General features: G+C 43.9%; 2 protein-coding genes across 2 annotated transcripts in view; one reads left to right on the top strand and one right to left on the bottom strand.

Annotated features, from left to right (window-relative positions):
* thap4 (THAP domain containing 4) overlaps nt 1-15,514 on the bottom strand; it is a 100,946-nt gene that overhangs the window by 22,552 nt on the left and 62,880 nt on the right. The gene's annotated exons all lie outside the window — the stretch shown is intronic.
* LOC127571170 (bcl-2-related ovarian killer protein-like) overlaps nt 1-15,514 on the top strand; it is a 44,594-nt gene that overhangs the window by 22,814 nt on the left and 6,266 nt on the right. The window contains exon 4 of the mRNA XM_052017282.1: nt 14,064-14,227. Coding sequence (XP_051873242.1) covers nt 14,064-14,227 — 164 coding nt within the window. The remainder of the gene's footprint in view (nt 1-14,063; nt 14,228-15,514) is intronic.

Genomic DNA, 15,514 nt, shown 5'->3' with positions numbered 1-15,514 from the left:
CAAGGATAGGAGCAAAGAGGACAGGAAAATATTTAATTGGGGAAGGGCAAATTATGAACTATAAGGCTAGAACTTGCGAGTGTGAATTGGGATGACATTTTTGAAGGGAGATGTACTATGGAGATGTGGTCGATGTTCGGGGATCTCTTGCAGGATGTTAGGGATAAATTTGTCCCAGTGAGGCAGAGAAAGAATGGCAGGGTGAAGGAACCATGGGTGACAAGAGAGGTGGAACATCTAGTTAGGAGGAAGAAGGCAGCATACGTGAGGTGTAAGCAGCAAGGATCAGATAGGTCTCTTGAGGAATATAGAGTAGCAAGGAAGGAACTTAAGAAGGGGACATGAAAAGGCCTTGGCGAGTAGGGTTAAGGAAAACCCCAAGGCATTTTTCACTTATGTGAAGAGCAGAAGGATGACAGGAGTACGGGTAGGACTGATTAGGGATAAAGGTGGGAAGATGTGCCTGGAAGCTGTGGAAGTGGGTGAGGTCCTCAATGAATATTTCTCTTCAGTATGCGCCAAGGAAAGGGGCCTTGACGCTGAGGACAGCGTTGGTAAGGGTAATGTTCTAGAGCATGTTGATATTAAGAGAGAGGATGTGTTGGAGCTGTTAGAAAATATTAGGACAGATAGTCCCCAGGGCCTGACGGAATATTCCCCAGGCTGATCCGCAAGGCGAGGGAGGAGATTGCTGAGCCTTTGGCTAGGATCTTTGAGTCCTCGTTGTCCACGGGAATGGTACTGGAGGATTGGAGGGTGGCAAATGTTGTCCCCTCATTCAAAAAAGGTAGTAGGGATAGTCCAGGGAATTATAGACCAGTGAGCCTTGCATCTGTGGTGGGCAAGCTGTTGGAAAGGATTCTTAGAGATAGGATCTATGGGCATTTGGAGAATCATGGTCTGATCAGGGACAGCCAGCGTGGCTTTGTGAAGGGCAGATCATGTCTCACAAGCCTGATAGTGTTCTCTGAGTAGGTGACCAGACAGATTGATGAGGGTAGTGCAGTAGATGTGGTCTACATGGATTTTAATAAGGCATTTGACAAAGTTCCACATGGTAGGCTTCTTCAGAAGGTCAGAGGGCATGGGATCCAGGGAAGCTTGGCCATGTGGATTCAGAATTGGCTTGCCTGTAGAAAGCAGAGGGTTGTGGTGGAGAAAGTGCATTCAGATTGGGGGGCTGTGACTAGTGATGTCCCACAAGGATTGGTTCTGGGACCTCTGCTTTTCGTGATTTTTATTAATGACTTGAATGAGGGGGTAGAAGGGTGGGTTGGCAGGTTTGCAGACGACACAAATGTTGGCGGTGTTGTGGATAGTGTGGAGGATTGTCGAAGATTGCAGAGAGACATTGATAGGATGCAGAGCTGGGCTGAGAGGTGGCAGATGGAGTTCAATCCGGTGAAGTGTGAGGTGGTACGCTTTGGAAGGACAAACTCCAAGGCGGAGTACAAAGTTAATGGCAGGATTCTGGGTAGTGTGGAGGAGTAGAGGGATCTGGGGGTTCATATCCACAGATCCCTGAAAGTTGCCTCACAGGTGGATAGGGTAGTTAAGAAAGCTTATGGGATGTTAGCTTTCATAAATTGAGGGATTGAGTTTAAGAGCCGCGAGGTAACGATGCAGCTCTATAAAACTCTGGTTAGACCACACTTGGAGTACTGTGTCCAGTTCTGGTCGCTTCATTATAGGAAGGATGTGGAAGCGTTGGAAAGGCTGCAGAGGAGATTTACCAGGATGCTGCCTGGTTTAGAGATTATGCATTATGAGGAGAGACTAAGGGAGTCAGGGTTTTACTCTTTGGAGAGAGGGAGAATGAGAGGAGGCATGATAGAGGTGTACAAAATATTAAGAGGAATAGAAAGACAGCCAGCGCCTCTTTCCCAGAGCACCATTGTTCAATACAAGAGGGTATGGCTTTAAAGTAAAGTGGGAAGTTCAAGGAAGATATCAGAGGAAGGTTTTTTACCCAGAGAGTGGTTGGGGCATGGAATGCGCTGCCTGGGGCAGTGGTGGAGGCAGGTACATTGGTCAAATTCAAGAGATTACTAGATAAGCATGTGGAGGAATTTAAAATAGAGGGATATGTGGGAGGAAGGGGTTAGATAGTCTTAGGCGAGGTTTAAAGGACGGCACAACATTGTGGGCTGAAGGGCCTGTATTGTGCTGTACTGTTCTATGTTACATTTTTGACAGATCGAGGAATTGAAAGCTATGGGGAACTGGCACTGGAGTTGAGGCCTGGGCAGATTGGATGGTGGGGCAGGCTCGAGGGGCCAGTGGGTGGCCTACTCCTGCTTTCATTTTCTTGCATTAAATTATTGTGACTAAGATGGCTGCACATAAACTCGATGTTGTTGGATTATGCAAATATTGTGTTCTAAGATAAAATGTAAATTTCATCTTGTATCCTAACATAATTTGACCTGCTCAACATCCTTCAGGTTTGATAGGTAGTTTGAATCAATAATTAATTAAAGGCTAAATTTGATCTTGAGTGTTTACTGTGGATGCTACTAGAACTTGGGTAATATGTATTCATGTTAAAAATGTCTGATCTGTCCTTTGTCTCTGGATGGATGTGTCAATATATAATGCTGTAAAATTTAAAGTAGATCACACTGTCTGAATCAGAGTTTTCTGTTGTATTTTAGACTCCCAGCACTTGGGTTTTGTTTAAAATATTTTAATCTAGGAAAGCATCTCTGTCATACATTAGAAAAGATTACAGTTTGTACAGTTAATATGCACCAGCAGAGTGGTACAGTGAGGTTATTTTCTTAGTGATTTTGAACGTACGAATGTCAGAGACATTCACAAACATTCATTCTCAGTGACGCCTTACACAGCCTGTGATCCTGGGGTAGGGGAAAGGGTTTCAAAGGATTAAGTTATTATGACTCTTCATTACCAAAATCCCTGAAGGCCCCATGTTCACCATCACAGAAAAGCTTGCAGGTGCTGCAGACTGTGGTTGTATTGGAGGTTGTATTGTATTGGAAAATATTTCACAATTTAACCCCACCTGTCTGCTCCCAGCATCCCACTCCTGCTGTTCCCACATTACTGGCAGTGGGGTTCAGTCACTGTTGCTAATTTCATCCTCTTTGGGATGGAAATAGATCTGATTGGTGTAGGAAAAAGCTGACAGATTCAGCTTTGGTCCCACTCATCCACAGGTTTTATGTTAAATCATTGCTCAGTGTAGCACGTTCTGGAAGAAGTGCAGCCAGCTACTTTGTACCTAGTCATGAGTCTCTTCACAGCCCTTTCCATTCACTGTTGTACTGATCCCTATTGGAAGCTCCTGTCACCTGATACTTCGACCTGCTCACTTGGCAACTGCCGTCCCCTGCTGCTCACTCACTGCAGGTTACCCAGGGCACCTCTGGCTAACCTGTTGCCCAAAACCCTGCGAGCTGCAACTTGCACATCCATTGCGGATACTATACCTGCACGGTGCATGGATGAACTGCCAACTCACTCTGCAAAGCCTGGAGACCCAGATATAAATCACTAGTGGGAAAGAGTTGTCATTTCTGTGGGAGTTCTTGTTTTCTGTGAGAAAGTTGTCACTTCTGTTTGATGCTGCTCACTATTAATGATTTCCTCATTCCACAGGGAGCGATGGAAAGTCGGAAAGTCAGAAGGTCAGAGTGACAATGATGCAGCTGGTGGAGCTGCTGCCTCACTGCATTCAGTCTTGACCTCTGGCACTGTCCGTGTGGAGTTCACACGATCTCCCTGTGACGGTGCAAGTTTCCCTCAGGTGCTCCACTTTCCTCCCACATCTCCAAGATGTGCGGGTTGGTTAATTGGCCACTGTAAATTGTCCCTAGTGTGTAGGTGAGGAGTTGAATCTGGGGGGAGTTGATGAGAATGTGGGGAGAATAAAAATTGGGATTAATGTAAATGGGTGGTTGATAGTTATTGAAGACTTGATGGGCCGAAGGGCCTATTTCTGTGCTTTGTGGCTTTAAATCAATGACTTTAGTTAGTTAGGGAGGACCTACAGGATGTGGTCATGTCTCGGTTGAAGAGTTAACAGTTTATTTAGCCTGTACCTAAGGACATGGACTACCAGCAGGGATCACTGTGATAATCTGGAACAAGAGTGCTGGTTGTTAAACTGAGGAGACCTGAAATAAGAAGTACCACCAGGCTGATTCATCACCAACTGGTGATTGAATGGGAATAGTGCTACGGTGGTTAAATTCCCACACTAGTATCTTGCACTAACAATCTGGAACCTGAGTTCAAATTCCACTATGGAATTTAAATTCAGTTAATAAACTGGAGTTCTTTTTAAAAAAATATAAAACTGGTCATGATGATGTCAGAACTACAGATACAAGCTCACTTTGTCCACTGATGTCCTTCAGTTGAGTAAATCTACGACCTTTGTCAGTGTGGTTCACTTTTAACGAGCTAGCAAGGGCAGTTAGGGATGGGCAATGAATACCGGCCTTCACCACGTCCCCAATAACGAACACATTGAAATTAAATGATCCCGATTTTCTCTAGCTCAGTTTGTGAAGGGATTAAGTGGCTCTCAGGGACTTTTCCATTATTGGAGCCTGATTGTGTACCAGGCTGGGGATGTTGTGTGGCACTGGAGAAGGAAATGATTTGGGTGTTGATTGGACTGGAAACAAGGTGAGATTTGGCTGAGATGAAAATGTCGAGTCTATATTCAACAGAGTTAGTAATCTTGACGAAGTGCATTGTACCAGAACTGAGGCAGAAAAGACCACATCCTGGTGTGGGTTTCTTCATAAACACAGTATCTTCACCATAGCAAAGATCTGCTGAAAGAGTGAAGTGTTTTTTTGAACTAGTTTAAACTTGTTGCTGACTGCATAGTTTTAAAAAGTATTGTAGTGTTGGTATTTTGTTTAAGTCTAATCTGAAATCTTCAGACAAGGTATTCTACCCAATTGTTATTTGTAAACTTTGTGTGATATTAAGTTACAATAATATAGAATGGTTGACCACCTGGAGTACTGTGAACAGTTTAATCATTATAGAGACACAAGAGACTGCAGATGCCAAAATTTGGAGCAAAAATCAAATTATTGGAGGAAGTCTGCATCAGGACTGAAATGCTGACTATCCCTTTGGCTCCACAGATGCTTCTTAACTGGCTGAGTTCCTCCAGCAGTATGTTTTTTAGTTTAGTCATTATATCCCATCCTTGAATATACATTGGCTATGTATTATAGATTCCAAAAACTTGCAACACCTTGTGTAAAGAAATCTTGTCACCTCAGTTCTAAGCAGCTAGCTATTCATCCTTGGGTTAGGCCTCCACTTGAGATTCTCTAGCAAGAGGAAACGGCCTCCCTGCATCAACCTTTTCAGTCCCTCTCAGTATCTGGTGCATCTCATGATGTCTTCTACATTTCGAGTAACTGGAGTCCAATCTTGTTCAATCTCTAGGCAGAGGACATCCCAGGATTTAATCCACTGCCCTGTCTCTGAGGCAAACATTTGCTTCTTTAAATAAGGAGAGCAAAACTGCACATTGTATAAATTAAGTCTCAGAAAATCCTGTAGTATCAGCAAATCCAGATCTCTTTGTAGATCAAATATTTATTCATATTTCACCTTTTAAAAAGCTTTCTATTCTTTCCACTAAAGTGTGTAACCTCACATTTTCACACATTATACCCTATCTGCCACCTTCTTGCCCACTCCCTTAACCTAGTTGCATATCTTCTTAGCCACTCCATTGATGTCAAGAAAAACTTGCTTCCACTACAGTTTTTTGGGTTAGGTGACTGATAGTAAAGGTCTCCAGTTCCCACACTGTTCTAATGAAGTGGCTGGTCCTTGGGTGCACTCCTTTTGTCTTTTATACAGAGAGTTTCATGTGCTCCCTCTGCATAGACTCAAGGTTCTCAATACCACTCTGATTGCTTCAAGTACCATCACCACTTTGAGTGTCCATGGTGCAGGAATTCCCAGGAGTTAGAGGGAATGTTGCATTTTTTCCAAGGAGACTTTGAGCACTCTTTTGAATCTTTTCCTCTGCCCACCTGGTAATCTCTTTTCGTGACAGCTTGAAATAGAGTGTCTGTTTGGGAGTCTGGTGTTGGCTAATTAAGTGATGTAACCTGCACAATGGAGCTGACTCAGTGTAACAAGGTCCTCAGTATTGGGGATGTTGGCCAGGAAGGAGACCCTGATATTGGTTCCTTGTCCTGCTGGTGAACTTGGAGGATTATAAAGAGACATCATTGGTGGAACTTTTCCAGTGATTTGAGGTGGTCCAGTGGTCCGGGTCTCAGGAAGCACACAGGAGGGCAGCGATCACTGTTGACTGGTAGACCATGAGTTTTCTTCTGGGTCTGGAGTCTTGATCTTCAAACACCCTTTACCTCAATTGACCAAAGGCCGTGCAGGCAGTGGTGAATTTCATTGTAAATGTCTGTCTTCACCAAAAGGTGGCTCCTGAGATATAGTAAATGGTCCATGTTTTCTGGGGTCTCACCATGAACCTTTATTGTCAGAGGCAGTTTGATAGAGGACTTTTGTGTAGTGGATGTTGAGTTTGCTTCAGTAAACAAATCGGCAATGTTTTGGTTCTCGGCTTCTGAGAGAACGCAAACACAGCCTGACTACTATGGTTCTGGTGACCTCTGGGCATAGTTGCTGTAGGGTGAATGGTTCCCTTTAGTTCTATCGATTAGCTCCACTCCTGTGGGAAGCATGTTGGAGGTGAGGTGCAGCATTGCAGCAGGAATGATTAACATAAGTGTTGGGGCACTGACACAGCCACCTTTGTCTCTGAGACTGGCTCTGTTGTAGACCCGTTGGTTGGTATCATGGCTTGTATGTCATCTCAAGAAGCAAACACAAGATGGAGATGAATTTCTGTAGGCAGCCAAATTTGGGTGTGTTCCACAGTCTCAGTCAATAGAGAGGAAGGCTTTGTGAAGTTCAAGAAGGCCATGTTGCTGCTTTTATTCTCCTCTCCACTGTGCCTCTTGAAGGACTGAATACCCACTACAATTCGGGGAGCATTTCTTCAGCTGCTATGAGTAGGCAGTTGAGGAGGACCCTGTGGCAGACAGCAGAGTGATGCCTCTGCAGTTACCCCAGTCGGATTTGTCTCCTTTCTTGGTCACAATTCTAGCACCGCTGAGGTCCCCTGGGGTCTACTTATCCCAGAAGTATACATCTATTCACATGCAAACTCTCAGCACACTTTTCGAATGAGCTTTGTATTGGCAAGAAACTTGGATGTTTGGAACCTATGAGTTTTAACTTCCACATTAAAAGGATATAAAAGCTCTGGAAATGTTGCAAGTATGTTATTGGAATGATCCCAGGACTGAGAGTTTGTTTGAGTTGGGGATTGTAGAGGCTGAAGCTCTTTTCTCTAATAGTGAGGGGTTGTTTAAAATTATGAAGTTGTTTAATAAAGTGGAAAATATATCAAAGCGAGTGGCCATAAATATAAGGTAGTAACAAATGTATCCAAACAAAGAATTCAGGAGAAGTATCTCTACTCAGAGTGATGTGAATGTAGGAACTTGCCCCCACATAGTGCAGTTGAGATGACCAGCGCAGTCACAGCTATGGGGAAACTAGGTAAACACGTGAAGGAGAAAGTTCAAGAAATATGTATTGCTGGGGTGAGACTTGTATAGAGTAGAAATACATAAATCAGTCAGATTGAATGGCTGCATTTCTGTGCTGTACACTTTAACCTTATGAATTTAAATTGTGGATTATAACTATGGTGATCTGAGCATAAGATGTGGTCCTGAAAAGTGTGATCGTACTGAACATGGCCGCACAGAACTCTGGGCTTGCACAGCTCATAGGAGCTAAGTTTTCAGTTGCAAATTGGAGGGAGATGTCTGAGGGTTCTTGTAGGCAAAGTTGCAGAAGTCTCTTCAGGACACATTGTGTTCTGTACACAACCTACAGCAAAGTTTATGCTGAGCTCTCTTCTGTGACATCACTCCAAGGGAGGTGGGCCAACTTCCTCGATGCCTCTTAGAACAGAGGAAGACTTTGATCTCTTGAACTAATTCCTGTCAGATGCAGCAAGCTTCGTCTCTGTATCTTTTCCTTCTTTGTGGTATTCACTAAACTTGGGCTTTGAAAGGCTTTAGAGACAAAGTACACAGTGTCTAAAAATGACAATGTTGGTGCTATAGAAGTGTGGGGTGGGGTCGAGGGGAGGTTGTGGGTGGATGGGGAAATGACAGAGTCAAAGATGGATAGAAACCTCCAGCTTGTTTGAACTGCCACCAAGTTGCTGTAGACTTTCCAGGTGGCCATGGGTTAAGGAGTATCCTGGTTCCGGGTTATGGTCAGGGTCAGAAGGATGTGGCTGTAGCTCAGGCAGGTGTGAGGACCCAGGAAGTAATGGAGCAGGAGCCTCAGCCTTTGAACTTGTCCTACTGTTGCAGGGAACTTACTCCCTGTATTGATATGATCAAAGATTGTGGGGAAGATTGGCAGCCATTGTACTTGAGGCCATTTAAATTGTTGAACTTAATATGTATTGAATCGGAATGCATTAAGCAGTTGAACAAATGACCCAAGTAATGAAAAACAGAATTAATCTCATTGTTTTTGCAGAGAAGTGATTGCCTGGTGACAGTGGGCAGGAATTACATAGTCCAGGGTACCTGATAAACAAGAGAGACTGCAGATGCTGGAAATCTGGAGCAACACACAAAATGGAGGAACTCAGCAAGTCAGGCACACGAACAGTCGACGTTTTGGGTCGAGACCCTTCCTCAGGACTGAAGGGTCTCGGTCTGCAGCATCAACTGTTAATCTCTCTCCATAGATGCTGCCTGACTTGCTGAATTCCTCCAGCCATTTTGTGTGTTGCTCCAGGGTGCCTGATGTTTAGAATGGATAGCCAAGTGTAAATGATGAGTGAGTGGGGAAGGGTCCATAGCCTGATGGTAAAGGCAGCGGTGAGAATTACCTTGACAGAAGAAAAGGAAGTAGAATTAGTTAGAGTAGCGATTAAAATATAACAAGAGATAGTAAGGGGTTTATAGGTACCCTAATAGCAGCAACACAACTGGATGAAGGATTAATCACAAAGTAGAAGAACCTGTATAAATGATCAGGCAAAGCTAATACAGAGAGGCATTTATATTGATTAGGCAAATCAGATTGTCAAAAATAGTTTGCAGGATCAGTTCATGGAGGATTAACTGGGGACAGTATTCTGAAACAACATGTCATTGAACCAACTGGGGAACAGGCTGCCTCAGATTTTACTTTCTATATTAATGCAGGGTTTAACTAACAAGCTTTGGGTAGGGGGCCCTCGAGGGAAAAGTGATTACGTGATACAATTTTGTACACAGTTCATGAGAGATACAAATCAGTCAATGATTAGATTCTTGAACTTAATGACACTGATTAATGGAGGAATGTGGGGTGAATTAGATTAAAAGGTTACCAAAAGATAAACATAAGAAATACTTAAGATTCTTTGTGAGAAAAGTGGCTACTGAAGGAGGCTACGGATAAAATTAGACTGGGCAGATTCCTGGCCCTGAAGACCAGTGATGGCCCAGTGTCTCCCACCCTGCAGCAGCTGACTGCCTTAGTGCCGCTCTGGTGGGGCAGGCTGATCTCTATGCTCTCAGGCTGGGCAGTCGCCTCACTGAACCAGTGCTGGGCTAAACCTGATACAGGCACAACGTGCCCCAATCACATGAGTGGGACAAATCTGCTACTGGGAGAGAGGCAAGCAGTTATTTTTTAATTATTTGAATTAGTTTTAATTGCATTTATTTTTGACATGTATTCTTTATAGTTAAATATATGAAAAACATTTTTACTCATTTTAAGTGTCACTGAGTGTTTGGCCTGTGTCTGGGGTTGAAGGCTCACCGGCTGTCAAAGCCATTGTTAAGTGCAACTAGTTGATTCTTTTATTTTCTGTCCTTCAACTAATCCAGTTCTGTGCTAATAAGTTAACCCCGCAACTCTGTGAGCCCATATTTCATGTAACAACCTTTTGTGTGTTACATTAAGTAAGGAACTCACAGGGTTAGGGGTAACCTTTTAGCACAGAACTGAATTGGTTAAAGGACAGAAAATAAAGAGTAATCATCAGGTTGTTTCTGGGCTGGCAGTCTGCTGGGATTGAGGTGTCATGGGATTGATTGCCAGCTATTCACAGTTTCTATGAATCGACAGAGTGTATGGTATCCAGGATAGATAACACGAAGTTAGACTTCTAACGTTGTATTCAGTGGCAGTAGTTCTTGGAAGCAGGGTGGGCAGGGGAGGAAAGGAGGGGTAGGCAGCCAGGGTTCGTTCACATTGGCCTTGCAGTGTGTGTACTTGCTCCCAACACTGCCGGCTGTAAACATTGACGGTGGAGTTTGAGAGAAAAGATTAGTACCTGCCAAGACTAGGAGTTGTCTCAGTCCCTAACAGTGAGGTCCTGTGTATCGACAGGGCCCTACTCACTATTAAACTATCATGTGAGAAGTCGTACTTGCAAAAGCTAGCTGGATTTCTTAAATTGCAAGAGGCACAGAGTTATGGAGACACAAGAACAGAAATGGGCCCTTCAGTCCGTGCTGACCACCCATTTGCACGAATCCTACACTAATCCCATTTTTAATCTCCCCACACTCCCATCCACTGCCCCCAGATTCTACCAATCAGCTACACACTAGGAGCATCTTACAGTGGCCAGTTAACCTACCAACCCACATTATCAATTTGATAAGGTGGTCACCCTTGAAGTTGCCCTGTGGACTCAGTGCGAAGAGACCACAGGGAATCCCACAGGTCTGAACTCCACACCAGGGAGGGTTATCTCATCATCTCTGCTCCCAGGCTTTCTCTTAAGGTAGCTTTAAGGTAAACAGATTCTACGGTAGGAAGTGAGAGATACAACGATTTAAGTATTTAAGTAAATTGAAATCTGTGGACTCGAGCACAGCTCCAAGACCAGTAGTGATCCGTGGTTTGCTTCTGCCATTGTGCACCAATGAAAATGTTTCCTGCTTTTCCATTTGTTCTTTTATTTAACCTTTGGTGGCTGCCAATATTTTCAGGTAGTGACTGGGAGTGTCCCTGTATTGATTTAAGATTGTTGGGACTTGTAAGGAATTCCCTTGAGAAAATAATTTGTGGTAGAGTCCTGGGTGTGTCTGTACTTGCTGGGGATTCCAGGCAGTGTATCAGTATTTACTGGGGATGCCACATAGTGGGATTTGCCAACAACATTCTCCACATTAACAGACAGATTGTGGCTGGGGCTTACTGTGGGCAGGGCCACAACGTGGCCCATTGTGTAACACAAGATCCCTGGAGCTGCACCACAGCCTCAATGGGACTGTAACTACCTCCTGTTACCACGAGTGTTCACTGAAATTATATTAAAAATGTGAAAGAATAAAACAGTCCAGGATCTGCTGGTTACTCCTTCCTAAAATCTGACTCGCCAAACTGTAAAGGCAACACCCTAAGATACTCGGAAACAAAAATTTGCAGGGCTGCGGAAGTAGTTCATTTCCCTCCATAGATGCTGCTTGACCTGCTGAGTTCCTCCAGCATTTTGTGTGCATTGTTATGGAAGTAGTACTAGTGTGCGGAACTGCTGAGTTGCCCCTGACAGAGAGATGCCACGGACATGTTGGGCTGAATGGCCTCCTTGTGACTTAAATTAAGTCTATGTTCGTAATGTACTGTGCTGCTGTTACAACAAGCTAACTTTCATGGCATTTATACCCTGGATATGTATGCCTATGACAATAAGCTTAACCTTGAAACTAGGGAACTTGAACTTGGAACCATTCTATGATTCCATAGTAAATATTGAGCATTTTCTTTGAAAATCTAGTACATTTTCCTCTCGGAGGCAAACCTGTGCATATTCCGCTCTGCTCACCCTCCAGAACCACTGACATGACTTCATCAAGGGGTCCCTCGGGTTCATGTACAAGCACCCATACAGGAGTAAGGTCTGGGATGGAGGCTGGGGCAGAGGCAGTAATTCAAGGCATCTTACAACCCATCATTCTCAAATGCAATTCAGGCATAGAGAGCTACAGCACAGGCAATTCAGCCCACCAAGCCCACAGCAACAAGAAACCATTTTTACATTGATCCTGCTCAAGCCCATTTTTATTCTCCCCACATTCCCACCAACTTCCTCCTTGTTTTTACCACTCACCTACACACTAGGGGCAAGTTACAGCAGTCAATTAGTCTACTGACCAGCATTTTTTGGGGATGTGGGTGAAAACCAAAGCACCTGCAGAAAACCACTTGGTCACAGGGAGAATGTAAAAATTTGACAAAGATGCCTGAGATCAGGATTGAACCCAGGTCTCTGGCGCTGTGAGATAGTGGCTCTGCCACTGTGTCACTTTGACGTTCCACTGTTCCCTGTGGAATGAGGAGCATCTATTCCTCTTCCTGAAGTGACAACTTTCTCACAAAAGCCAAGAGCTCCCACAGAGTGAAATCTCTTTCTCACTTGTGATCTGGGTCTCCAGCTCATTCAGGCTTTGCAGAGCGAGTTGGCAGTTCATCCGTGCACTGTGCAGGTGTAGTATCCGCAGTGGATGTGCGAGCTGCAGCTTGCAGGGTTTTTGGCAACAGGTTAGCCAGAGGTGCCCTGGGTAACCTGCAGTGAGTGAGCAGCAGGGGACGGCTGTTGCCAGGTGAGCAGGTTGAAGTGTCAGGTGACGGGAGCTTCCAATAGGGATCAGTGCAACAGTGAATGGAAAGGGCTGTGAAGAGATTCACGACTGAGATGGCCCCAGCTCACTGCACAAGTCTCTTATTCAAATTAATTGTCAGGTCCTAATGACATCATCATGTCTCAAGCCATGAATTTAACAAGAAGTATTTTCTTTCCTCAGAGTGGAGTACATGCCTAGACATGTCTTCCTGTTCTGCATTTCACAACTTCCACATTCTTTTATCTGTAACTGCTCCCATTCACTCCACACAGGCAGCATCAGAGGGCAGGATTGGACCTGAGTCTCTGGTGCTGAGGCAACAGCTCTATTAGCTGCACCACTGTGTCAGTTAAGAGTGCCAGTGAAAGAGTTACTCAGGCCCATTGTGTTCCGTGGTGTCCTCCCGGAACCTCCCCACACTCCTCCTGGTCATTGTGCAGGGCCTCAGGGTAAACTGGGTGGTGGTAACACCAGCCACTCCTTTTGAGCAGCTGTGGCTGTCCCAGGGATTCCTGCCTTGGCCCCACCTCCAATGGCTCCTGTTCTTTTTATGGGAAAATTGGCATCCATATGAGGAGGCGTATAGGGGTGAGATAGATTGGCTGGTTGAGTGGTGTCAAACAATCAGAGACCTTCAGTTTTAGGAGAATGCATTTCTAGTAAAATCCCCAGAATTCTTTCACAAACTGATCTGTGTCCATCTGATCAGGAGCTGGTCACCAGGAAGGTAGTGCACAGTGGGGAATCAAAGCTTGGAAACTGTATCCTTACCTGACAGGCACACTATTGAGGCAGGAGAGGAAATGTGATCTGACCGGTTGGGAGAGAAGGTAGAGCAGTAGGGAGAAGTTGGGACGGTGAGGGAGATTAGTTTGTCATTGTGGGGGTAAGAAGTCGAAAACGCAGTCGCTCAGCAGTATAGTTAAATAAAAACATAGACCAACCAAAGACAACGAGTAGTTAAACCTGGGTGTTTAATTCAGATTTCTCTGCAAGATGCAATGATATTGCTGGGACAGAGTTCCCATGAGGCAGCAGCTGGCAAATCCATCTCATTAGTCTCCTAAACACTTGTTCATATGTAAGGGCTGTACATATGTCAGGCGTTCATAGGACCAGTTCAGAGCTCCATTTGATGTCTTTTAGCTGTGGTCCTAGGGTTAAGTGGTAAAATGGAAATTAATGCCAACGAGATGCTGCTTTTTTTTCCATCTCTTTCTAGTTCTACCAAGTTCTATACATTGAGCTTTGTATATCTTTATGGTCCTATTTTGAGTGTTACACTGTATTGTTGTAATTAAATGTATGGATTGCCCTTCCATTGATTGTGGTTCTTATGTTGGGTCTACCTGTATTTTTACTCTGTAGGTATAACCTGGGGGAAGGTGGTGGCCCTGTACGCTGTAGCTGGTGGGTTAGCCATTGACTGCGTGAAGCAAGGCCAGCACGCAATGGTGCACACAATTGTCGATTGCTTGGGAGAGTTTGTCCGGAAAACACTGGTGACATGGCTAAGGAGACGGGGTGGATGGGTAAGGGACTATCTTTTCAGCAAACTTCAATATTTGTACTTGTATTGCCCCATTTATCAAAATGAATGTACATGGTAATGGTGCTCTGGATTACTGTACTGGTAACTCAACCAAAGGCCAACACTGGCAATCCACAATTCAAGTTCAAATGCTGTGGTGGCAACTAAAAATTGAAATTCAGTTAACTAACATGGATTATAAATAATAAAAAACACAGTTCCAGTAACAGGAACTACGAACTAGTGTAAAAACCCTTCTTGTTCCCCAGTGTACTTCAGGGGAAGAAGTCTGCTGTCCTCATCTGGTCTGACCTCTTTGTGACTCCACACCCACAACTTTATGTTTGACTCTTAACTGCCCTCTGAAATGGCTCAGTATTTAGTTGTTTCATAACAAAAGATGGCTCATCATTGCCTTCTCAATGTTACTTAGGGATGGGCAATAAACAGGCTTGCCAGTGGTGCCACCTCCTGAAAAATGAATGAAATAAGATGTTTACCCTTAAAATATTACGAGCAACTACACTACTTGCCTGTGTGTCCAAGCATTCAGATCAAGAACAAAAGTAGAAAATGCTGGAAACACTTAGCAGGTCAGACAGCATCTGTGGAAAGAGAAACAGAATTAAGGTTTCAGGTCAAAGACTCTTCATCAGAACTGACAAAGGGTTTTCAACCTGAAACATCAACACATTTTCTTTCAATGAATTCTGCCTGACCTACTGAATGTAGTCAGCATTTTCTGTTTTTATTTCAGATTTCCAGCATCTGCAGTGTTTTGATTTTCCTTAAGACCAAGGTCCCAGATTGATCAGGAATTGGTGCTGATAGCCAGTCTCAGTAAGGAAAGAGTTCCAGACCAGATGTGTTCCCAGTAATAGAGAAGGGGTAACCTGGACAGAAAGGGACATATAAAAAATAGGATTTTATAAAAAATAGGATTTTTAAAAAAAGGGAAGTTTATTACTGATAGCAAAAGGTCTACAATACAGGAAGCTTAGATAAGTGCAGAAAGTGGAGGGTAAAATTAAAGTAGAATGTAGTGTATGAAAAAAATATTGGCAGGTAAAAGTATAGAATTTCCTGATTGTTTTAAATGTTTGAGGGGAAAAGGAGAACAGTGTAGAAAGCAGACCCCGTTACAGATCAAAATGAGGTAAGAGGTGGATGTAGTTTTACGTTTTGATTGAATATTTTTAGATAAGGGGAAGGCTTAATGAGGATGACACATTTGAAATATGTGTGTATTTGACAAAGCCCTGCTTGGCTGAAGTCGACAAAGATTGCC

Source organism: Pristis pectinata, chromosome 6, assembly GCF_009764475.1.
Source record: "Pristis pectinata isolate sPriPec2 chromosome 6, sPriPec2.1.pri, whole genome shotgun sequence".
NCBI classification, from domain to species: Eukaryota; Metazoa; Chordata; class Chondrichthyes; order Rhinopristiformes; family Pristidae; genus Pristis; species Pristis pectinata.
This window is presented reverse-complemented; position numbering and strand designations above follow the sequence as displayed.